Consider the following 26812-nt stretch of genomic DNA (forward strand, 5'->3'; position numbering starts at 1 on the left):
CTCATTGAAACAATGCATTCAAAACTACTTCTTGCTTGGGACAATTTTGTTAATTATAAGCCTGGCCCTGTGGGCATTCTGTCCCCTTGACAGGACATGAACTCATGAACCAGCATAATGCTATGCAAACTTTACCTTTGAGCTGCAAAGGAACTACATCACCTGCAAACAGCATATGAAGATACCATATAAATAGTGCTACAAATAAATAAATGAACAAAGCAGCAAGATGTGAAGGGGTGACAGCAAACCAAGCTATGGGAAACTCAAGGTTAACTTCCAATGAAGAAGCGATACAGAAGCTTGATTTCAGGAGTATGTCACATATTTTACAGCACTTTTGCAGTGTTTTTCTTTTAATAGATTTTTTATAAACAGGATATTCTGATAAGAAGGAAATATACTTATTTAATATGATGCATACTCTGTAATTACTATTTTTTTTATGCTGGAAGGACTTCACATAGAAATACAATCTCTGCTCAGCAAGTTTCAGTTTATGGCAGTAAATTAATCTTTACAAGCAATACAAGAATAGTGAAACTGATCTCTAATTCTCGCTGTACAGTAAATGCTGAAGAAGAGAAAACAACAAGACATTATAAAGCAAAACCCAACCCCTTGAAAGTAGAGAAATGTTGTTTTTCTGTGTCATAGTTGAATAATAGTTGGACGGAAGAATCAATCTGGAGCTGGAAACCACAGTCTTAGTTTGAACTCAGCATTGTGTACAAAGCCCAAAAGATCAGCAGAGTCCAGACCTCCAGATTTTGGTCCTCAGAGTAGTAATTGTTTTAATCTGTTTTTCTAAAATGCAACAGCAGAAAAACAAAATTAAAGAAAAGCCCTTGGATAATAACATTCCAAAAATAAACTCTACCAAGAAAATAATCTTTAGAAGTATTTACCTGTTTAACAGAAAAATATATACTTTGTATTAGGACTTATTTTATAAAATGTACTTCAAAGTTCTATATAATAAAGATGCCATGACTCACAGCGTGATTTCGAAAATGTCACAAAATCCCTTTTAGGTATAACAAATTATTTTCAATAAAATTATAATTTAAAATTATTTTTTGTCCATGAGCCACCTAATCATATAAAATTCTACTAGAATAGCTAAACGTGCAGATACACTGCATATTTAAGCTGACTGGAACAGCTGACCAGGCATTACTCTAAAATCCTGTTCAGAATAGTTTGACTGGGCAGCAATGTCTCTTTCAGCCTCAGAAACATCACTGATGAGAACCAAACATTTGTTCCCCCTGAACAATGTTTCCTTACATTTTCAGTTGGCCAACTCTCTAGCTTCCAAACTTCCTGTAATTGGCCTGATTTTCTTCCAGCCAAAAAGAACTTTCTTAAAAATTCAAACTACATTTGAGAACTGCTAAGAATTACTTTACAATATTTCCTCTTAGCTTGCTGTGTAAATGACTACATTTCAATTACTTCCTTCCTCTGAATTAGATGGACTATTTGGCATTGGGGGAAACTAAGTAATTTTTACTCAATGTAACTTTTAAATTCTGATGATACTCTCAAACACTGCAATTTAGCACAATATACAAAGAGGTCATACATTACTACTATAGACAGTTCTATCTTTTTCTTTCCCCCCTTCTTTATTACCAGTATATTTTCCCCTTTTTGTAAAACTGTTCTCATGAGACCTTATTTTACAAAGCATGGAGCGGAAAAGGCAAATAAGAGGGCTTCTGAGCCTTACATCCTAAAATGACAGAAAATAACTTAAATAAGAGTGGATGATATAATTGACTTGAGTGCCTACTCGTCATTTACCTTAAAAACCCAATGAAGCCCGACAGCTCTGAGCACTGGGATCACATTCAATAATGGGAATTATGACAGAGTAATATGTTTCAAAGAAGTCTCATAGCAGTGTACTTTCCAGTTATATTATATGCCTATAGCTTAGGATTCTTTGGTCCAGGATTCCACACAATTATGGCTTTTGGTAGTAACTGTGCTTGATTTTTCTAGATAACCTAGTAGCCACTGACAAGAGGACAAAAGAAGATTTGAGATCTATAGTTAACTTTTAAGCCTAATAGCTACAGTAATTGATTAGTTCTCCATGGATTTTCTTTGGTCACTGAGGTGTGTTCAGAGACTACAGGAGATTATTTTATTGTGTAATTTTCACAGAGCAGCAGGGTATCTTGACAATGAGTTGGATACTACCCTCCTGACAAAAACCATGGGGGAGGGATCAGAGTGAAGAAAACTCAGAAAGCAGAATCACTCCATAACAAGCAGGGGGTAGGATTTTTCCTTCCTGAGAAAGAAGCAAGATTTCTGGCCCCACAACTTGTAGATATCTGAGATCTCCTGGGGGACAAAGTCATTCTTATGGAGAGTTATGGCTCACTTCAGCCCTAGAAGTATCAGAGGCCTTACCCAGTTCCCAGGCTACTGAGCTCTATTTAATAGCTAACATGTTAAAAAAGCTCCTTGAAACAGTTACGTTTACTGAACTAGAGTAGGAACAGAGGGTTAAGCAGCAAATACACAAGTAGTGTAAAGCTGGTTTTGTTTCAGGGGTGGATGCAAAGAAGTTGAAAATAGATATGGAGAGGATGAAGGTTGATGGCTAAAGACATTCTGGAAAAGCAGTGTCTCCTTATTGTCCACAATGAAGCTAGCATCGACCACAGCAACTGTCACAATCTCTTGTGATTTTCAAAAACAAAAGTGAGTTGGAGGGGCCTATTCTACAGCTAGAACAGGAGTTGGTGAACCCCTGTTGAGGAGATCAACAGGAACATGGACTGTGGAGATGGCTCAGACAATTGCATCTACCAGAAACTAAACTGAGACTATCAGTGCATTTTCTATCTGCCATCCAAGAGACTGCCAACTTGTATTTTGGTATGAACCAGCAACAGTCAGAAGAAAGCTCATTCAAATGCTGTTTATACATCTGACCCAGGTCTCAGTTATTTTCATTTCCAAGTACATTTTAGTAATATCTTAACTCAGTCTCAGAAATCCAGACATGAGCCTGACTCTTCCAAACTCTAGGCCAAGGTCCTCTCAAAGTTCACCTCAGTTGCTGGGCGTTGCATTTCAATTACCTTGCATGGACCTGACCTTCAGAAGGCAAATACTCACCACTTTCTAAATACACAACACTCAAAGCATCCTCCAATCAGATTAATAAAAATTAAGGCACTCGAAAATTGTTAGTTACTTTTGAAAATCTTGCCCATAACTAGAACAGACTGATTGACAAGAAAAACACAGGTAACCATAAAAAGATCCATGTGTTTCTGTGCTCAACGTACTTACAGTGTAAACTTTATTCCCATTCATAGTGACATAGTTAATGGCAAAAGGGTTTGCCCTTTATGTCCAGTAACCATATTTTACTCTATATCTCTAGAGAGCAGGAGTCTGTATAAGCAATGAGAGAGGAGAAAAAGAGTTGATGGATTACCAGTTTTTCTTCTGGTAGTGAATTCAGCTGTCTGGAATTGTGAACGTTAGTACAAGAGGAAACGAGATAGTTATCTTTTGTCAAAACTGTGATATAACAAATGTTAATATAATCTCAAAGGGAGGTGCAGTTCAGAATATCTTTTTAAAAAAGATAAAACATATCCTGAAACAAAGGCTGCTTTTAACTATGTGTAAACAGTCTTTGATCAATCAACTGAATCCTTAGAAAGGGATGATATATTGTAAAATACAACACAACACCCCTACAACAGTTAGGTAAGTGCTTAAACTTTGCTCATGGAAAGGATGCTAGTAGTTGTTAAGGGAGACCCAACCAAAATTATTAGAAGGTAACTTGTTTGGTTTGGTTTTTTTTAATAAATTAGCACAGTCCTCTCCTTCTGGAAACTGCAATCAGTACAGATTAAAATGTATCAGTACTACTGCATTATAAATGCATCAGACATCAGATAGAAATTCCTCCTGAGGGTTGTCTTCAGGTTTCATGGTTTTTCGCTTCCTCTGCTGCATCCTCAGACAAACCTGTAAAGCAGAAAGAAGATGCTTAAAAATTCAGTGTACTTGGCAATTACATGCACTATATTGTTGATTCCATCAGTTTGTGAAAGCCTTGGTTATAGCTGGAGGAAACAATTTATTACACGCAAAACGGGATAAAAATGCATAACTTGCAAATTCAAGCACTCACAAGTTCAGAAAATATAAAAACTTGAGACAAAAAAGGCGATTTTACACCACCTCTTTTATACATATCATAGATGATAACAGCCCAAGTTATAAAATCATAAATTACTTTTGCATCAGGAAAAAATGACAGAACAATTGGGCATACGATCTGAGACACAGTTACTCCAACCTCCTTGCATTTTTCCTGTCCCTTTTTCCGGGTAGAACTCATACAAATTGCAAAACAATAGAAAATTGACTCCATAAACTCATTAGTAAGGATATACTTTGTGTATATATATGTATATGTACGCATATATATACATGTATATATATAAATGAGTATTAGCTTGGGGAAGGGGAAAAAAGCCAAACTCTTGTACTGAAGATAAGTTTTGCCTTAAGCCAAGAGAATGAGTTTCCTATTTTTAAATATTAGTTCAAGAGATTAATCAGTCTTGAATAGGATAATAATATTTGCAATAATTAACCTGACAGAATTTGAAAAGAGTATAGAAACTCATAAAAATAGCTTGGAATATCTAGGGAGAAAAAGAACAGTGGATAATCACACAAATTTGTATACACACATATTTGCATGACTTAAATTAAAAGTGATTATTTCGCCCATCAGATTCTTACATATCCACACCTAGTTTAGGCTGAAAACAATTCAACTTAAATCCTTTTCTAATTAATATAAAGCAATCTAAAATAAATTGGAATCATCTCCAAATGATAAATTAAATAAAAATTACACACAGATTTTATGAGGTTTGTTTTGGTATCTTTTTTTTTCCTTATGAGCCATCTCTGAAGAAGGCTGAAATTCCCACACACCTAGCAAAATGATCCAGCAGGTCAGTAGAATAAAATTTGAGCATCCAGGTGTTCTAACCCAAGCCATCAGTCACCTGTCAGCCTAACTGCTTTCACAATAATGTTCACACAGAATTCAGCACAAACAACCTGCATAATTATAAAAAATTATGCTTTCATTTACATCTGTTCTATTCCACATGATCAAAACCATCTAGATTTCTTTTCCAGTTTTTACTTTGCACTTCCAATGTTTTTGGTGCTCGGGAATTTTAGTATTTACAGTGGTTTTCATGGGTGATGGTACTAAACTGAACAAATGTTATCTCAAGCCTTGAGATACAAAAGACTAAAGCAGTAAAATTTCAGCAACAGCTGGAAGCCCAAGGCCCCAAGGGGCTAAGACGTTCCCCTTACTGAAGTTTCTACATTTTTTTTTTTAAGGACAACTAAAAATACCACGTTAAGAGCTGACTTGCCTTTCCAAAGGTCAGCCCTCAAATGGCAGTTCTTTTGTTCGAAACTCTTAGCACATGCTGGGATACCAAAGGGACCAGCAGCAGGTCCCATCTTGTTTCATTAATGATCATGGGGAAGGAGGTAGGTAGCATGATAATGAAAATTGTGGATTATAAGAAACCAAGACGAGCTTAAAACGCTGAGGAGGAGAAAGGAATAGTGCTCTAGGACTAAGAAATTAACAGATCTGAGAGAAGATAAAAGGAGATACCACTTGAAATACATTGTGGAAATAACAAAATTAAACACAGATACTTCATGAGAAAAGCCCTCCAGAAGTAGCACAGTGGAAAAAGTTGTTTAAGACATGTATTTGCAGTAATATACCCCATGTAGCTCAATGCAGTGTAGAAAACACTGCTAAACTCACAGTTAATACTGTTCCTGATTACATAGTTTTGTTGAAATCACATCTGCAGCTGTTTACAGCTCTGCATTAAAAAACTACCAGAGAATATCTTACTTTCCCACCATAATCAAGGAAAAGAGTAAAAGAATTATGAAACTGGCTGCTGCACACTCTTATAAAAGCTGGACTCGCACATAGTCCAGATGAGAAACAGAAAAAAGGAGTTATGATTATAGTCAGCTCTTTGTACCTGAAGAGAATGACTGCAGATTTACCAGAGATCGAGAGTCTACTAATCTGTGCATTAGCATTGCAGACTTAAGACATGATACTGCCACTGCACAGTGCTCTCAGCCTCCCTGCCTTTGAGAACTGGCTGGCTAGAGGACCTCTAAGAAGCATAACAGAACAGAAAATAAGAAAGGGAGGTTTAAAAAAAGCTTCATGAAAAGCTTTTAATATCCTAATGCATCTTTTCCTTTACTAGGCTGAAAACATGGTATATTAAAATTAAAATGTAATTATAAATTTATAATGTAAAAAAAAAATTATTTGAGCCAAAAAATTATTGCCCAAGATCCTGCTTTCAAAATCAGTTACTTCCCTGACATCAATTTCTTACAAATGACCCCTGTGTCTATTTCTACAAACTGCCATATCAAAATGAACCATGTGAATGGTTACTTTCAAGCTCATGAAACATGGTGGATCCACTAAACCTAATGCATTAACTGTAATTATGGACTGGCAGAAGTGAAGTTATATAGTGGGATTTACCTCAGGTTTACAAAAGTTTGCCCAACAGCATTATATATGGTTATAGGGGAACCTGGAATACTTCGGCATGGATCAAAGAACTACATGTGTAAACTGTGGGAGAGGTGAGCTGACAGGTGAGGCACACAATGCAGCTATTTTTATTGTGCAACTCCAAAATGGGAGGTAGCATAGAATCATAAAAACATGGCTTGCAATAACCAGCCTTCTCACCTCTACCCTGTATTTTTTCAACATGAAATATTTATTAGTCATCTAGGAGAAAAACATAAATGTCACATTGATCAAACTGGCACATGCTACATTATAGCAGATGAGATAATTAACATCAGAGAGGTTTCTCATCAGCATATTCTGACAAGCTTAGGCAGATCCTAAAAAATACAGGGTATAAATAACAAATTCTGCACATTAAGTCTCCTTTACAACATTTCATCAGGGAAAAAAAGAGCTTCCTTTCATCTTCATATCCCCTGTTATAAAGTTCTCAATGTTTCATTTTATAGTTCATCCAAAAATATTATCAGAATAACACTGGTCTGAGCACACACACTTAAAAAATATATATATTAAAAGGTTTATATCTCTATTTATCAGCACAGCTACAAACTGAGAAGCTGCTTTTGGAAATAATCGTGATAAATTTTAACTCTGCAGTAGGCAACTCCATGCAACTCCAAGAAAGTTTGGAGGTCATTTTTCAAAACAGAGTCCAAATACATGCTTAAATTAATAACCTGATTAGTAACATGTTATTAAGTATATCTGACATCAAAACGGTCACTTAAATCCCTCAGATTTTGTGTATTTGTTAATCAGAGGACATCAGCACCCTCAGAAATCAGATCCTATAAACAAAGACACAGAACACCTCAGTCATGTTAATTTGCCTCTTGAAAAGCATGATTAATACACACATATCATTGAGTCACAGAAAGTTCATTTGTAGATCAGAATGTACTTTTGCGCCTTGAAAACCAAAAGTTCAAAGAAAATCAGTTACCGTGACAGAAGCACCAAAGACAGCTGAAAAACCCCAACTTTCCTGGAATTATTATTCATGTAGTTAGAGGGGAAAAAAAAAAAAAAAAACAAACAATGACACATTTAAAGGGAGAGATGGTATTTGATCATGGTGGCAGAAGGGAGGAGAAAGGATCATTTTCTGTAGTCATAAATTGTTCACACTAAGCATGATGGTGTAAGGTTTAAAAATGCTCAGGTTAAACAATTAGGCAATGGAAGAAACTACCCAGGGAAGTGGCTGAGTCAAGGATATGAGAAGATTGCAGAAATAGGGTAGACCAAATCTAGTGGGGATTAGTGAAAAGGAAGATACACAGGTTTTGAACTGGATGACCTAAAGGATCTTCTCCAATCCTATCATTTATGCTGCTATGATTCATCCTAAGGAGAACATTTTGGACTCATATGAATTACTGGCTGAGTTTCCTGGATACTATTGTACATTAGTCTACTCTAAAGCATGCATAAAACTAAGTCAAAGTTGGCTTTGAATTGTTTGATCTGCAATATCCAATACTTCCAGTCTCTTTTTCATACAGTGACTCAGAAAAAGGGCTGTTATAACAAGACAAAAGTTATTTTGAGTTCAGATTAAGTTAGAGAAGGGAGGCACCCTGTTCTTCAGCTATTCCCACCTAAAAGAGGGAAAAAAACCACACCATCTCATGGCCTAATGGTTAGTATTGCTATGTCTAGACCTGACATAAAACAGCTTTAGAACAAACTACTGCTTAATAGTAACTGTTTTTCATAAAATTTTGGATCTAGAACTAAATGTTCCAAATGACCAAAGTTAATAGCTTTTTGATTTTTTGTTAACAAAAGATGACAGATCTTTCCCAGCACCTTCAAGACATATTTCTGAAAATCATAATTCTCTTTTTAAGAATGCCCATTTATTCACTGCTAATAATTTTCTTTATCATTATAAATTGCTTGAGGAAATGTATACAGCTTCCTTTTTCTTAGTATTTAATCTTCATTTCATGAGCACAATCCAAAGGGGTTTACAGTAGTCTAAGAAAGTAACAGTGTATTGCTTATTCCAAACAAACTAACCCAGTTTAGTTGGAGTGCAGAATGGATTAGTGTAAAATCATTAACTTCAGTGCAGTGCAGAAGATTGATCACCACAATGGACAAGCTACAAACTTTCCTACACTGTCTAAAAGAGAGAAACAGGACTTGACTGGTATTCTGTATCACTTTTTATAGGCTAATAAACTGAGAGTGAGCCTCTCCATTGCCTCCCCAAGTCACCAATGAGTCACTGATCCCTGCAAACATAATTTTAAAATGCTCAGATTTTTGTATCTGAAAGTGGAGTGATGGTAGCTGAATGAGCGGGAAGCATGGACTGACTCATTCATTAAAGAATTGTGTAAAACAAATAAATTTGTTTTTCATTTAGGAAGTAATGTGACTGAGAGAAAGGACTTCATTCAGTAAACTTTGCTTTGTCCTAAGGGACCATATACATCACAGGATGGATAATGTGAAACAACCGTTTCCATCACTCTAAACATGCCCCCTGCTAACTGCGACTAACATGACAAATCCAACCTATATGAAGCTATCAACTGCTAAATTTCTAACTGCCACAAAATAGCAGGGTAGAAGGGGCTTCTCTAACCTTGGGGAAAGAGGAGGGTCTATTCCCACAAAACTTACAAAAACCTTGCTAAAATCTTCCTTTTGTCATTCTGACTTACTAGTGACTGTAGAAGCCCTGTAACACAATGGAGTTAATAAGGAGATAACAATGACAAAGGCAACATTTACCAAGTGTCTACACAGAGGTTTTTTTAATTACCTTTTAAACAACTTTTTAAACAAGTTCTTGTGCATTCATGCCTCTAGGCATTAGCTCTCAACAGCAATCTATACTTTCTTTAGGTCTTTCTCCTGATTCCTATTTGGAAAATGCACAAGACATATGAAACGTTTCTAATATAAAGTCATCAAATTTGAACATCAGGAAAAATGTCCAGTGAGATGACCAAAATTTCCCAAAGCACACAGCTGCTTCTTCTACTGACCCCAGTCACACACACATATACTATAAATACAATTTGCACATACACATACTCCCCGTACACAAACAGCTGGAATAAACACATTGCCTAAGAAACAAGGAGCTGCCAAGATACCAAATCTAGCTTACATATAGAGATATTAAGGAGAAAAAGAGGAATGGGATGCTAGTTAGTTTGAAGCAATGTAGAGCTCTGTAAGCAGCACTCTAATAACAGTGTTTTAAGTTTCGTTTAGGAATCAAAAAAAAAGAAATCAAAAAGTTATTACAGAGAAAATGGAATATGGTTGGAGGATGACTGGTTGTTTAATAAGCAGTTACCTACCTAAAATGATGTCATTGATCATTACTGTAGGAAGTGTAATTTCAATGAAGCTAAAATTTTGGAGGAAAAAATGCTTATTTTCTCCAAATATCTGGCTTATCACAATCACCTATCAAATCCTAGACATTTTTCTAGGAAAGCTAGCAAAGTTTTTGAGAAATAGTTGTTTTCATTTAGAGATGACCACAAGAAGTCACAAATTACACATTTGAGCTGGAAGAAATATTTCTTTCCAGGAAGTAAATCCCTAAAAATTAGTTTGCTTTTCAGTGACCAAACCTCCCTTCTTTCTAATTAGCTATCAGCCTTTGTTAGGGTGGTAAATTAATTCAGTGGCTTCTAAGGCAAATATGCACAATACAAATCTAAAACTTAATTAATTATGGCCACACAAATGCCAGTGCTTCAATTTATTCTTCGTCATGCCTATATCATCCCATTCACTGCAACCCATAATCCTATTAAGTCTTTCAGAAATGTCTTTAATAATTTGCTGTCAGAAAAAAAATATTGGACCATGTATATTGAGATTAGACAGATTATAATGTATTAAAGACAGGGTCTTTTTTTGTGTGGAGGTAACTCTTCTCTTTTTCCTGGGGAGAAGTAATGCCACAGTAGTCAGTCTTTTGCCTGCTTGATTCGTTGTGCTGTTTTGTTGACATCCCAGACAGATGACCAGTCAGCTGACTATTAACAAATCCTTTATCTTCAATCACCATGCCAGATAGGCAAAACTCCAGGGGTAGGTTAGCTTTAGGGCAAGATTTTCCACCATTTTCATATGAATGGCAGTGAATCCCACTCTGGGGAAACAACCACCCAGCGTTTGCCTGCAGGAAGATCTAAGATTCTTCACGGATACAATATATATATTACAGTCAACTCCTACTCCTAGAGGCTGGCTGTGGCTCCTAATTGACATCTGAAGACCTGCAACCTCCCTGTTAGTATAAGTTCAAGCATTCCTCATCTACGTGACGTAATTTTAGCTAATACCGAGCAAACTTTTCAGATGAGATTATTTTCATTAGAAATATGTAAATACAGGTCAAATAAAGCAGTCAAATTCAGAGGTCAAATTTCTTCCCAACGTGGCAGATCAATTTGACTAAAAAAAAAAAAAAGTAAATAATTACAGTATTTTTGATATTCTCAAAATCCTTTGAATTTTCATTTCCCACTGAAGTATTGCAAATAAACTTCCTTGAATATAATGTTGGGGGTTTTTTAAAAAAATAAGTTAGCAGATATGAAGTCTAAGTGAAATACTTCACTTGAGGAGAAAAATAAAGAAACCTGAAAAAATCATTGAAGATTGTCCCAAAATAACAAATTTTCCAACTTTTTTGCTTCAAGTCAGAACCTAAAAAAAAACCATAAACAACTAGTTATTCACACACTTCTACTCTTGATACTGTGTACCTGCGTAACTTAAGTCAAAATAATGCAGTTATTCCTTTAATATGCATGATATAATTGTTAGAATGAAGCTTTCAACAAATTTATCTACAATACATCCATGCAAAATATAGGCAGCTTTATCCAACACCATCTTCAGTAAAACATAGAATAAAAAGTATAATAAGTTTATAGGGGAAAAAAACCCCAACTTTTTATGGATAAAGAATCTGATACAGACTTGTATTTAGGGCCTGTGCTGTGCTTCTTGTGCGAGTTTATCTCGTATGGCCACATAACAATTCAGTACCTTCATACACAAACATCAGCTTCTCCAGTAAAGATTTCCAAAGTGTTCATTATAGCCTACAGTACACATAAACCCATGGCTCCTCGGTACCAGAAAGATGTAACAAAACAGAAGAAATTCCAAAAAGAACAGCACAAATAATTGTGTGACTTTGTGGAAAACAGAAAAGAGGAGAGGGAGAGAAACAAAATAGCTAAAGGCAAGCAACACCAGGAATTTTTCAGTACAATGAAGAGACATGAAAGAGGATCAAGAAGACGAAGTCAAGGAAAGGAATATTCAAGGCTGCTTTAATGCCATGTATTCTCCCAAGGGGAGTGGTGGAAGCCACACGGCTTATGACATTTGCAAATTAGTACCACAATGAAGACAACAATCTGGTGGTGTCAGGGAGATGTCAAGCTGATATAACAAGAGTTTTCCATTTCTAACTTCTATTATTGTACAGCAAATCTGAGGTGCTACAAATTCCTAAGTGTTTTGTAATATTCACAGAAACATCAGCTTTTGCTTACTGTCAAGTATTCAGCAACTGAATACTCTTCAGTATGTTGCTCCTAGTTAAAACGGAACATTACAGTGCAAATGATAAAATCATATTCAAGATTTCCATGGATCTTCTGGAAATAACATACAACAGGATTTTACCATTTGATGTCATTTTTCCTTTAGAGTCTTGTGGGAAAAAAGACTTTGGTAGAGAAGCAGGTTTTGGGGGAAAATGTATTTAAAAAAAAACAAAGGAAAAAAATACTTTTGTATAATACTTTCCAATCTTGAATTTCATGCATTCTTTTTAAGCTACAGTATACGAGGAAAATGCTTTAAGAAGTTTCTCCCTAGTGCAATCTTTTGATAAGTCTCAACATTGGCTTAAAAGCAAAAGAACAATATAAAAAGAGCCTGTACTAAAGTAGCAGATGAAGTGTTTTCTAAATGGACACTTTACTCCTTTCTATTGCTCACAAAAATCTGTATCTGGTTTTTCTTGTTGTTGTCTTGAGAGTTTTTTGGTCCCATTTCCTGCTTTCCCCAAAATTTTGTCTTTGGAAATGCAAAGGTTGACTTTTCAGGGGGGTAGTGCATCATATAATCATAGAGTTGGAAGGGATCCACAAGGATCATGGTCCAACTACTGTGTAAAAGCAGTTTGTATTTTTTATCTGATATGTATTCTAAACTTTCTTAACATCTTAACACAGTAAGAACCTGTAATGTAATTTTCCTTATTTCCACTACTTTTCCACTGCTAACAGTCTTGTCCCATACAGATGGGAGTAGAGTTACCCCCTGCTACACCCCTGAATATTTCCAGGCATATCTTGGCCATAGTAGGTATAATGGCAATTTCAGTACTCACAACAAAAATTGTAAAGCTACTGAGATTTGATGATCCAATTAAGGATCCTTATGGCCCAAAGGTGAACAACAACTAGAAATCTCTAGGCCCTCCAAGCTCACACCAAGATCAGCAGAAGCAGAAGAAGGGCAGCACTTTGTGGGACTGAGCCTTTTAGCACCTCCAGAAAGAGAGTAAAAGCCAACACATCCGCATCTAAGGCTGGAATGATGAAAGTAACAGTTTTAAATGTCTTATGGATTTTCTCATAGGCTCAGGAAGCAATAAAAACTAAGTACAGTCAGACTGCAGGAAACCAATATAGCTTTCATAATTTTTTGTTACTTTAGGGAAAACATACTCAACTTTTATAGACAGCCTATTCAGTATTACAAATTTTCAGGAAATGTCACTGCTAAGGGATTCCCACAACAAACACAGGTTACTGTTGAAATTACTGTTTTCTTCAAGGACACTGCTCAAAATAAATTCATGTCAGCTAAACAACGTGAATTTACAGTGCAACACGACAAACTCCTTGATCACAGGCTTCTCACAGAATTTGACATTAACAATGTTAGGAAGAGCCAATGATTTAATTCTGGTAGTTATTTAATTTTGACTATTTCCTCATTTACTAATAAGGTAAGTGCCTACACAAAGCTAAGAAACCAAAGACAAACATGTTAAATCAGAAAACAAGCTCCAAAAGATCCAATATGGCAAATGATTTCCAGAAAATACACTGAAATATAGGGAGAAGGAGGTCTTTTGTTGTGCAACGTTTCAATTTATCAATCACTGCAGCTTTCTCCAACTTTGGAGGAAGTTTAAACAACATCAGTGGCTTGGAACATTTTAAAACAACATGCCAAATCCCAGCATATTTAAAGAGTATACCACAGATAGTTAAAAAAAAAATAAAATCCTTGATTTAAGGTCAGGTACTGTAAACACTTACTGTGGTTTATGGATAAGTAATTCAATGGAACTTAAGGAGTCCTATAGGAATTCTCAAACATGTAAATGCTTGCAGTAGAGCCTAATTTTCATACTATATGGTTTTTTAGGCTGCCAACAAATTTTCTCTTTTTATTCTGATGAGTAGTATAATATCATCAATTAAATATTATGAGTTAATGCAAATAAATTATCTTTCTTGAAGTATGAAAATCAGATTTCCCTGATAACAATGTTCATTTAGAAGCAAATTTATTTTATATATATATATATTTGCATTTTACTGAGCATGTAACTTGCAAGTAATGTTGATATGGATTTTTTGTAGAAGGCTATAAGCCTAAAAAGAATCTGGTGACATCACTCGAGGAAATATCTAAATCCTATATTACATTTAACTTAATACAATTTTGTTTAAAACTTTGAAGACAGAAAAGCATCTGTTTCCTAAGAAAGTGTTCTCAAAGGAGTCTCTGCTTATACACATGGCATTTCTGATCTCTCACTGCAGGAGAGCTTTACATCAAAGTTCACATAGAGCTCCAAAAGCCCCATTGGAACGTCTCAAGGTGATAGTTTCAGCAAAATTATAGTGAGAGAAATGTTACTGAGAGACATTCTGTTACAGCAAAAGTGAAATATAAATACAGCAGATGAAGATTTATCAAAATGCAGGCACGGTCCCACTGTGCCTGCCCATTATCTGCTTCTTCTAGGATCTTGCAACAAGCTGGATGGTATTGCTTTTCTCCCAATGCATTTGCAGTTCATACATCTTGTTGCTGTAATCAGTATTTTTTTGGAAGAAAGGCAATATACTTAACATGTAAGATGTTTTGAAAGGAGATGCGAGATAAGGTATAGATGAGTTTTGGTTTAACCCTTACTTGGAAGGGAAGAGTGTTTTCCAATGTCTCATCCATGAAGTCATGGTTTGCAGCCCATGAAATCACACTAAACATGAAAATAAACATAATTCTTACAGTATTTTCAGTTAAAGGTGCAAAGATATGATCTTCTGAAGGAAATGGGCCAGCAGAAATGCATGATTCTGAAAGTCTGAAAGCCATTCCTTCAATGGTACATGAAGATGAGAAGTTTAATTTAGAGATGATGAACAAGAAAGCAGCTATTCTCCTATCTATCACTATCATGCATGGGATGACAAGTTAAATGACTTCATGTTTGTAAAACTAAACTGGATCATACTGAGATACTTATCTTCAGAGATGCTGCAACGCTGCTTCCCTTTCAAGCCAAGACTGTTTTGAATGACACCAGAGAAATGCTTCTAATACTTCTTTACTTTCCAAATTCCAGGATCAAAATGCTCTCTTCCTTTATTCTTTCTCTTAAATATGATTTAAAAATCCTTTTACATGGCATATGATGCCACCTTCATATGACAATGCCCAGATCTGGCATTGCCAGATTTCAAGCTTCATCTGTTTTTCCAGGTTCTTCCGGGAAAGACAGAAATATATGAGGAATATGATAAAGTATGAATACAGTTTGAAATAAATCACTTTCTTTGTGAGATCTTTCTGTGCCATTTTGACACATTGAGCTCTGTACTGGACTCAATGACACACTGAACTCTATGGTTGGACTTGAGGATCTTAAAAGTCTTTTCCAACTTCTACAGTTCTATGATTAGTGTAATCTATCTAAAACCTTGGGTATGTACTACCAAAAACATGAATAAATAATTTTAATTAACTTACTTAACTGATGGAAATAATACAAGGCTCTACCATATCTTCCTTAAAAGCCCTTGCTCATTTGTCCACAAAGCACATCATCTAGTTTCTTAATCAAATCATGACAGAAACTGGCATTGGGCTTCAGGGTGGGAACAAAAGTGACCCTTAAAGCTCAATGGGATCATGAGTCAACTGAAGCCATGAGTCAACAGCAGCCTGTTGCTGATTGACTTTGCCTCACCAGTAGGTGTTACTTCAGCCATTAATGCAGATTGCTGTATGGCTGCAGGGATGTGCATGCCTGCCAAGATACATAAAAAATATCCAAACCAAACTAAAATCTGCCAGATCCTGAAAATATCATGTAACACCCTGCTCTGTATCTGCAACAGCATCCAAAGTAATGTTTGGGAGAGTTGACCGTGACCACACCCATCCCCGTGTCTGCAATACAGCCTGAAGGGTTTTCATTGACGGTCATTCCACTTAATCATTCAAAGCGATGCTTGGCTATTTGATTGCTGTGATTTAACACAGTAATAACAATAATCCAGACTATGCTTAAACCACTCATAGTACTTCCAAAACTGTTTATTAGCATTGGCTTCTGCTTTACTAGCTATTTTCAACACCCTTAATACTGAAGTTCCTCCTCTGGCACCTCCAAGAAGGCCAAGACTATATGAAAAAGGCTGCCTTATTTTTTGTTGGATTGAGCAGTTGATAACTACACTTAACTTCACAGTTTATTTATTTAACCTCAGCTTAGGCTCAAGCCATCTAAAATGCCCTGTGCATTGTAACTTTAGGTCCAAGACAGAACTGCATACAGAACAAAGTCTCTTTCATTTTTCTCTTGAAATGAAATCCAATAGCTCCTCTTCAACCCATGAGTCAACTGTAAGGCCATTGTTTAATAATCCCACCTTTTCTTGCAATCATAGTCTGAAAATTCAGCTCACTATGCTCACCACCTCTGAGCAAAGCATCAGACACACCAGATCGAGGACTTCTGTCATGCTTTGACTAAATCCTATCTTTGAGCCAATACTTTCCAACTGGCAACCGAGACTCTTTCTGAAGACCTCCAGAAAGGGAAGCTCACTACTGGCAGTCTATTCTGTCATATTCTTTCAACACAAGTAACACTTTTCATGGACTGGAATGAATTCTTCCTTAATGCTTGAATTTCACCCCTCTTAACATTAGAATTCAGAGGAACTGAATGTAAAATTTAAGACTGGTACCTCAACAGAAAGTAACATTTTACTAAGCAGTCATTAGGTTTGGACTAAGAAAAGGGCATTTTCCCTTAAAAGTAGGTTTTGTTCAATAGGCAAGGCACAAGAGCAATACACAACATAAAATTATTTGTCTATTGAATATAAAATATCTCACATTTGTTTTCTGGAAAATGTCATCTGTTTAATGTAGGCACTAATGTTTTTATCAATGTTTCTATAAAACACAACTTTTCTTGTCTACACAAATCCAGTATGTGAAAGGCGAAGTTTGCATCCTTTCATCTATTCACAATGCGAAAGAACAGCATTTCTCTAGGAGACTTTTTAACTGCAAATCCAATGCTTATAAAAGCAGTGCAATTGAAAGCAGGTGGGATGCAGCACAAGGGTTTCTCATCGTTCTATGCATACAGTTCAGCTCACTCAAATAATAAAACCTCTATGCTTATTCAGTCTCGTACTTCTCTTAAAGCTAGGCCACTTAATCGTGCCAAACAATGTGTTGTCCAACTTGGACTAAACTGAGAACACTAAGCTCATTTTCCTAGCAGAACTGTTCTGTACTTGTACAATTTCTACACTGCAAACAGACATTATCTATAAGAAAACAGAAAATTTTTTAAAGTCAGCTCTGTTTCGAATTCCTTAGGTTACTGATGAAAACCTAAAGGATAATATACTTAAGATTAAAACTTAAAAAGAAGACTATTACCATGATGTCAATATACCTATATGATCATATATAATGAGTCAATCACGTACACACATATATTCACTCTGCCAAATTCTGAACCATCACTGTTATTTATATGTGATCTGATAGCTAGAAGACAATCCTTAGACCACTTTCTTTAAAACTGTAAACAGTAGATAGGATCATCATTTACAGTCATTAAAGATTAACAAGTTACTAACAAAACTTTTACCACATTCATTTTTTGCTAACTTAAAAGTAAGAAGAAGATAAAAGGGTAGTTTACATCTCATTATGTTGAATTTCAACAGTGAGAAAGAAAAACAAAGATAACGCAGAGGCTTACATGGTAAATCTGCTCATTGCAGAACATGTTGAAATAAAATAAAGGCCATAAATCAACTCAAAACAGCTGGAAGTATTAAAAAGACCAGGTAACTTTCTGCTGGTCTTTCATTCTTCCCACTTCACATTATCTATTTTCCTAATAATCTCCTAAATTTGACTGGTGGCTGGTATCAAACACTAAAATTAGGACTGTAAGAACAGCTATTTTCTTCAAAATCTGACTTGCCAAAGAGTGGAACTGACACCTAAACTTACAAAGGCAGTTCTTCTGAAATCTGCATACAAAACTGAAGTGCCAAGAGGCTAGAATAAAGAACCAGAATTTTTTAAGTCTGATTTTCAGTACTTGTACTAGACAAATACATATACATATATATACTCTGTAACCATAACTCATTAAGTCATTTCTGGAAGTGGAATGCTTGCTTTATGGAAAATGTTGGTATTTGATATATCAAAACATGGAAATATAGCAAATAAAGGAACTTTTCACTAAGTTTCAGAGTGGCAATGTCACCATAAAACAAGTTGGAGTTACGAAGAATAACAGAAATGACAAAGTCTCATTTCCTATGCTGATTCCTACTCCTGATTTCTGTCAGATTTATATACTTCCTCTTCCATGGTTTGCCCAGCTAAGGCCACTCATGTCTCCTATCATCTCACCTCACAGTACATGTAGCTACCCTTCACATATACAAATTTCTTCCCAAGCAAGAACCACAAATTAGGGTGGTTTTGAGGTAAGGCCATATTTACACAAACTCACATCAAACACAACAGATAACTTCAATAGATGCATTTTCAGTTTGGTTTCCTATAGTCCATCTGTCTCTCAGAGATATTCACTGAAATGGTAAGTGATTTCCACAGTGGAAAAAAATGATATTGATGATTTTCCCTTGATAAAAGTAGCTTTACATGAGAAATTTTTGAGAACCAAAAACACACTCAAAATCAAAAGCCCACACCATGACATTTAATTACATACTCTACTAGGAAAACAGTCCATAAGGAAGTACTTCTAAATTAGAGATTGATATTAAACTTAAAAAACAAGTTTAGAATTTATGCCACCAGCTTTATAAAATGCCAAAGGTTATAAGAGCAATCGTAATTTTAAAAGCAGGGTGAATTCAATACCTCATAAATTCCATCCTAATAGTAAATGTTCTGTAGAAAGGTGGTACTGAGAACTGCATCATTTGAAATGAGGAAGAAAATGGTATTTGAGGTGGCCAATGTCACTCTCAGGTTTCTGTAGAACAGAACATGATGGTCATAAGCTCTGCCCTACGTGGATATGATTAACACACTGGACCCCTACAGTTACCTCCATGCACATGTACAAACCAAGTGCCAGTGCTGGAATCTCCACCACGTGTCCTGAGCACAGACAGCTCTGCCAGCCCACTGAGAGGTGACTAAGAGAGCTGTAACCTCCCTGCTCACCCTTCTGGTCCTGGGCCTCTCTTCAGGCATAGAGATTTCTACAAAACTGGTGGAAACCAATTTCAGCGGGCTGCTGCACACAGAATAAAGGAGAGAACAGGAGTCTATGGAGCCAAAATTTCTTAGTAGGGGTTTGCAAAACAGGTGCTTGTTTTCAAAAGGAAATAATGAGGGTTTGGGTTTGGGTTTTTTAACATACAGTTCTAGATGAAGCCCCGAGTTGACAGTCATCCTCTTCAAAAGCATCAGCACAATGTCGGATTCTTTCAGCTGCTACCATACAACACTAACGTGTATCACCAAAATGACTCTTTAATGGCTCAGCGGGGAAAGGAAGATGTGGTTATGCATCTGGCACATGCACACCAAACACAGAATACCTCTGTGCTGGTGAAACTCTCTGTTAGAGACCTACAAAAAACCTGCTGGAGCTAAACTGGGCAGAATTTGTGTATTTTAAGGGAATACTGGGTATTATTGAGCAACCTTTAGAATGCTGCTGTTCACTAGAGCACATCACTTAACAAAACATAGCATGGTAACCCGAAAACATGTGCCAGCAACCTTCACTGTTCATAGATTTTAAAGAGCAGAAGGGCTTCAACTATGATGATCTCAATACAACCATCTAGTCAGATGCCTGGAATAAGAGAATATAGACTTTCACCCAATAATTTACTCAACAAGTCCTTAACTTCAAGTTGAGTTTTTTGATGTAAAAGCTTCAAGTGAAAAATGATTCACATCTGTAAGGAAGTTATTCTTCTCTGTCCAAAATTTTCCTTTATTTCTAGGTCCAAATTTTTCTTGCTTCTGCTTCCAGCCACATACATGTGCAATACATCGGTGCTGAAATCATTATCTGCTTTTGTTCATCTCTACTTTACATCAAACAAAACACAAGAGGAAGTAAAAAAATAGCTGTAATATGCACATTACAGAGCACTTAATCTCATGTCTAGTGACATACAAACTATGAGATAGCAATCTTGAATATAACACACATTGTCTACTGGAATTGTCATTGCTTGGATAGCGAGTTCAATTTGCCAGTACTAGAAGGATTAAGTCTATTTGCACATATTTGAGCAAACTATGCCCAACATGGACAGTTTCCCCATTTGTCAGGGAGCACTTATGGAATGAAGTAGACAGAAATGACACTCACTACACTGTGCTTTTGCAGTTTCAGCAGAGTTGTCTCCACAGGACATGTAACAGTCTGGTGGACTTCTCTTATTTTCAAAGTATGTTAGAAAGCCAGATGACTTGACTTATACGAAAAGCTTTGCTTCAGTAAGTCATTCTACTGCAAGATAATTTTCTTTATAAAATAACAGTTCTGTTAAACTAAATTTGCTACTCCATACATTGAAACTTCATACCAGAAAGGTCCCTGTTGATTAGGAAGGACACTGATGTTTTCTTCAGCAGAAGGCACTGGCAGACATACTTCCCCAGAAGCCCTCAACTTCAATGTCGTAAGACAGTAACAATGGCAGTTTTTTGTTAAGGAAGATTCATACTTTATCAAAAAAGAAGAAATTACAAAGCACTCAGGAGTAATGTGTAGAGAGATAAAGACAAACTGTACATTTGTTCAGTGTCCTAAAAATATCTTTTGAGCACATGATATAGGAAAACAAGTAGTACGGGAATACAGTTGCACCAAGTTGCATCAGGAGCATAAGAGGGAAAGGGAAGACCACAATTTTATGCTGTTACTGAACCAAGGGTGGTTTGCCGTCACTTCTGACAGATGACACTGACCAAAGACTGTGGCTGGTGGTAAAATCTTCAGCCAGACTTGCAAGATTAAATGGCAGACAGGAACAGAGCAATGCAAGCTCTCTGTGGGACACTGGTTGAGCCAAGGTAATAGAATTCGGAGTGTAAACATAACATTTCAGTAGAATATCATTTTACCATGTTCATCAACAAACCAAGAACAATACCAGGAACATAGTTACATCCACATCTTCATCATCTTTTACCATAGCCTCAAGTTCTACAGCCCTTCCTGGCAGCTGCTCTGCAGAAGGCAAGATTGTAGACTAAAGACAGCAGCTTAGCAATCTAGATATACGTAGATACTGGGACCAGGTCCCCCAGTCAGGTCACCTGGCTGAGAATCAACAGGCTACTGTTGCTTTGTTTCTAACCACTTCCTGACTACAGTTTGGCTATTTAGTCTTTCACCACCTGGTTTATATTTGATTTGCAAAAATAAAAATAAACAATCTCCTCCAAGGAACAACAAGAATATTGCAGAGTTTGCAGTTTGTGACCAGAGAGGCAAGGATATGAGGCAATACATTCTCTATTACCTAAGCCACAGGTCAGATTGGTTGCCAGCTAAGCCAATATTTCTGGTTTGAAGCATCTGCTGAACTCTTTCAAACAATTAGAAAGATTTGTTCCATCACTGAAATAGAAAGCCAAATTTAAGAACGGCTGTGTAAATAAACTGGAAGTTCATCCAAAACCAGGGACACAGAGGCCAGCTATTTCTGGAATATAAAGAAAATTAAGCTGGAAAAAATTCGTAAAGTTTGGAGCTATAATTCTGATTATTTCCTTCAATATGAATGTATACAAAGGAATAAAAATGGCTTCAAAATAAAACCTTTAAAGAAAAAGATTAATATATTTTTTAATGTTTCTCTGTGGCTATAACTAGTTTTTTTATTTTATTGTTAACCTTAAAAGAAACCTGTTGAATTAAAAAGCTGTGATTCCTATTTCTTTCTAGCAAATGCATGTTTTAGTACATATAAATGCATTTAAAACTGTAATATCATAAATAGTTTCTAAATAAGCCAATCCATTGTAACATTTTATGGATATCTAGTATCTTGTAATTTTAATTTATCCACTTTTAATTAACTTTGGGATTAGTTCTTCCTACACAATTACCTTTCAGGCTTAAAGTAAAATCTAGATTCCAAATGCCTGCTTAAAGTTGCTCACACAGCATGTTTGTTTAAAAATACAACCTGTCCATCAAGCAAAATGGATTAACATAATTTCAAAACTCTGTATAGAACTTAAATTCTCAAATGAGTTCAGGGTTACACAAATCTCACTGGAATGTGATTATCATAATGTTCCTTCACAGTCTTTTAGCATTGTGATGGGAACCTGAAATGAGTCAAATAGGCGCTTACAATTTATCTCCAGAAAGCATAAAGCAAGCACATTTCATTGCCCTTGCAAGCTGGACAGATAATGCTCAGTGCTGGCAGTAGGGCAAGGTGGGGAGAGAAAGAAATGCTTTTGTTGACCACCCCTTTATTTTCTTATGCCCCAAACTAGCTACATGTCTTATTCCTTATTTATCGATTCCAATTCCCAATTAACCGATAGGAAAAAAAAAATCTATTCTCTGGCAATGACTACACTTATTTTCACTTTGAATAGTTAGGGAAACAAAAAAAATCTGTTGACTTGCAATTGCACACGTTCACATAGTGCCACATGCCGCCACACGCCATAGCACTAAACCAGGGAAGAACTTAATCTATGCTTACGTTTTAGCACACACATATTTCCATTTATTTCTATGTCAGTACTCACAAGTTTAAAGTTAAGCATGATCCAATTTCTTAGAAAAAAATTAGTAACTCCTGATTCCCATTTCCTTCTATGCCTTTTGTTTCTGCCTAAAACTAAACCTTTCTTTGAGAAAAAAAATAAAACGTTCAAAGAGTACTTAAATAAAATCACAGGAATGCTGGTAGTTCTCAACTGACATTTTTTTTCAAAAATTCATCTAAGCCATTTGCACTTTGGGTTTCCACAACATCCTGCAGGAATCTGTACTGCAATTTATATGCCATGTAGAAGGGCATCCCCTGTATTTTTTTTGCAACCCACTGGTTGATATACCACCTAGTGGCCCTAAGTTTAGTATTTTGAGAACCATTGAACAATTTAGAGGTGGTGGATGCCCCATACCTGGAAACATTCAAGGTCAGGTTGGACAGGGCTCTGAGTAAAATGATCTAGCTGAAGATGTTCCTGCTTATGGCAAGGGGTTGGACTAGATGATCTTCAAAGGCTCCTTCCAACCCAAACCATTCCATGATTCTATCTCTCCTGACTCCAGACCATTCAAGCTTTTCTATGTCTCTATCATATCATCTCATGCCTCATTCACCTCTCTTCTGTTCTAGAAAATGCTATCATGAAGTACCTTGTCTTTAGCTTTAATTTTGCCCTTTGAATCTGTCTCCTGCCCCTTCTTTGTCTTTGTTGTCCCTGTGGATTATGACCAGCCATCTGCCCTCTCCATTTTCTAATAGTTCCTCTAAGTGTCTTGATAAGCCTTATCACCTCTGAATATCAATTTCCTACCTCAAGTAGGTATTTGGCCCTCTTGGTTAAGTGGTCACATCTGGATAAACTATGATTTTTTCCCCCCCAGTCAGACTCTTCCAAAAATTCTACCAGTCACGTAGTCTTCCCTCCTGGAGCAGGCCCAGGACGAGATAGCACAGGTACAGACAACACTTCTGTTTATAAAAGGCTCTATTGTTCTAGCAGGTGAGAGACAGTCAATATCGAAATAGTTGGATTGCCTTCTTGCACCCTTCCAGACACCATGCTTCCATCTCTGCTCCTCAAGTGCCAAGTTCCTGCCAGCAGAACGTCCTCATTCATGACTGTCGCAAGTACAAACAGGACTCACAAAATACATGGATTCATAACTGAACCTAATCCCCAAACTGTGACAGAAGCCATTTGAGTAATCCTTTATCTGTCAGGGCTATGCTCCACTTCCTCTCCACACTCCCCACCAAAAAGGGCAGTCAGTTGTGGGAAGCTGCTGGCATGGAAGGAAGCTCCAGCTGAGCTTATAATGGAAACCACCTGCCTCTTCATTATGACAGAACAGAATTTCTCATTATATTCCCTCTATACTACTTACTTAGAAGACAGAAGATTATCAGTATCATGTTAAAAAAGAGAGGGCAATTTCAAAGGATAAATGTATATGAAGGAGGTTAAAAACAAAAGACCTGTTAGGGGTTGTTGGTTGGGGTTTTTTTAGTGAGTGCATCCAGCTTCTTGGTGGGTTAGTAAAACAAAAACGTATATAAACAAGATACAAAATATGATGGACAGGACGGAAACAGAAAGTAAGAGTTATTACAGCAATTCCTTTTTATCTCAAGGTAATGTCATCATTGCAGACAGCAGGGAAAAAAGTTCATCTGCTTTCAATAACCAATGTATTGTTGGCCTATCAACGAGTTTCCAAAGGAAGAACTAAGCACCACTGGCACGAGTCCCTTACCCCCTTCTCTATCCCAGCGAGATTTCTAGTTTGTTTAAAAGTCATACAGAGCCCATTGAAAGTTAAAATTCCATGGAAAAAATGCATTGTTGTAGGTCTCAGACTTTCGTTAGAGTTGATTCAATGCATTTTCTCAGTTTTAAACGTAAAAGTTAAACTGGCTACCAGAAAGAACAGTCCACTGTCATTTCACACCATAACATGATTTGAGGGGGTAACTTTACGATCTTACAAATACAACTGGGATGGACTGGTATGGTACTTGGCATGGTAAGCTTCCAGAGAAAAAGGTGCTGCCATTCCATAACTGATGACAGGGAAGATTATATCCTTCCCTCCTCAAATCAGTATCAAACTATCAAGGCATGAAAGTAAGAGAAACTGTGTTTATTAGAGGACTCACCTCATTGAACCTCATTGAGCATCACAGCACTGTGAGCTAAGTCACATTTAGGGGTACCTAGAAGCAAGTTTACCAGCCCCTCAAAGTCATCAAAAAGATGGTGAAATGTAACCTACAACTAAGTAGGAAAAGTAACAGGGCAGGAGATATTCTGTCTAACAAAATTCACCCCACAGTCTCAGTGGGATACAGTATTTTCTCCACACTGTCTCTTGAACTTTTGTGTAGTGTTGCTGTGTACTATGGAATACTCACCATGTTCCACCCCAGAGGTGGCTCCGTTTCAGTGCTGGGTGAAGCGATCTTATTTAAACATTACTTAGCTCAAAGGAGTGCTATGAAACTTAATTAAATTAATGCCTGCAAAGTGCTTTGAGGTTCTCAGATGAAAGGTGCTACAGAAAAACAAAGTACTATCAGTGTTTCTAAGGACAAGTGAAGCAGTTTGCATAAACTATAAACCTACATAAATCTTCCTGCAAAATAACAGATTTTTGCAATTTCAGTTAATCTATTTTTTAATTTTATTTTCATTTTTAAGACTTCTACTTTCAATTAAAATAATCACTTCAGAACAACACAAGACAAAGCATACTAATACCTCGTTCATTTTCAGCCTCAACTTTCCCTCTGCTTAAAAAGGTGCACTCAATATTTCAAACCGCACCACTGCTGAAGATCAAAGCCATCTTTTACCTGTGATCCATTACGCAAGGAACTTTACTACACAAAAAATAACCAGGTCTTGGATCTTCCGTGAATCTACAGTTATGGAATTAGCAATCAAGTATTATTGGAGAGTTAGCTCCAGTCCCTAACTGTATCGAGTAACAATAACATGCTGAAATGAAAATGCAAGCCATAACTACTAACATCATCTTGATTCTACAGACAGGAGAAACAACAGCTTTCAGAAAAGAAAACAATAGCTTGGAGAGATGGGGTTTTCTCTTCAGTCTCCGTGACTGCCTTTGGAATAATATGCTTTTTTGTATGTCCAAACTAGGACACTTAAGAGGATCTTCTTTCTTAAAAAAGAAGTTCAAAGTTTATAACCAAAGTACTCTGTTACTGTGCAAACAGAGGGCAGCCATTTACATGACACATAGCTGAAGACTACATAAGAAATGCATTTCTGAAAAGCATAAACACAGAGCATTATTAAAATCATGTCATGACACGTAAAACTTATATTCAAACAGAAAGTAACTAAATCCCAGAAAACTCATGAAAATCCTTGTTCTTATGAAATTCCCATATTAGTTTCCAAGTCAAAACAATATGAATAAATATTCTAAACAGAAAAGTGCAGAAACTGAGCTTTTAATTCTTTTGAGATTTGCCCATCACCATTTATTTCCTTTGCAGTCTGGAAATGAGGGGAAGAATGCTGAAATTCCGCCACCTGCAAAAGAGTACTGAGGGATGTGGGTATGTAAAATGGTGCGGCTACTCCACTTTGGTATCACTTTATTCAATGCAGACCAAGAGGAATTTTTATTGATTCAGTGCACTTTGGGGGTTTGGCATCTAGCTACAGGTTGTATAACACTACTGTGAGAAACCATTTTTAACCTTGAGTATGCAGGCAACTGTACAGGCACAGAGAAGGTTGTAGTCAAAAGGAAGGAAGTCCCAATCTCTGCCCTACATA

General features: G+C 36.4%; 1 protein-coding gene across 3 annotated transcripts in view; it reads right to left on the reverse strand.

The window, feature by feature from the left end:
• Window positions 1–303: 303 nt before the first annotated feature.
• BBS9 (Bardet-Biedl syndrome 9) overlaps window positions 304–26812 on the reverse strand; it is a 285582-nt gene continuing 259073 nt past the window's right edge. For all 3 annotated transcript variants that reach the window (XM_032707850.1, XM_032707763.1, XM_032707681.1), the window contains one exon: window positions 304–4011. In XM_032707850.1, the coding sequence (XP_032563741.1) occupies window positions 3965–4011 (47 nt within the window). In that variant the 3' untranslated portion in view covers window positions 304–3964. The remainder of the gene's footprint in view (window positions 4012–26812) is intronic.

This window comes from Chiroxiphia lanceolata, chromosome 1 (assembly GCF_009829145.1).
Source record: "Chiroxiphia lanceolata isolate bChiLan1 chromosome 1, bChiLan1.pri, whole genome shotgun sequence".
Taxonomy (NCBI): Eukaryota; Metazoa; Chordata; class Aves; order Passeriformes; family Pipridae; genus Chiroxiphia; species Chiroxiphia lanceolata.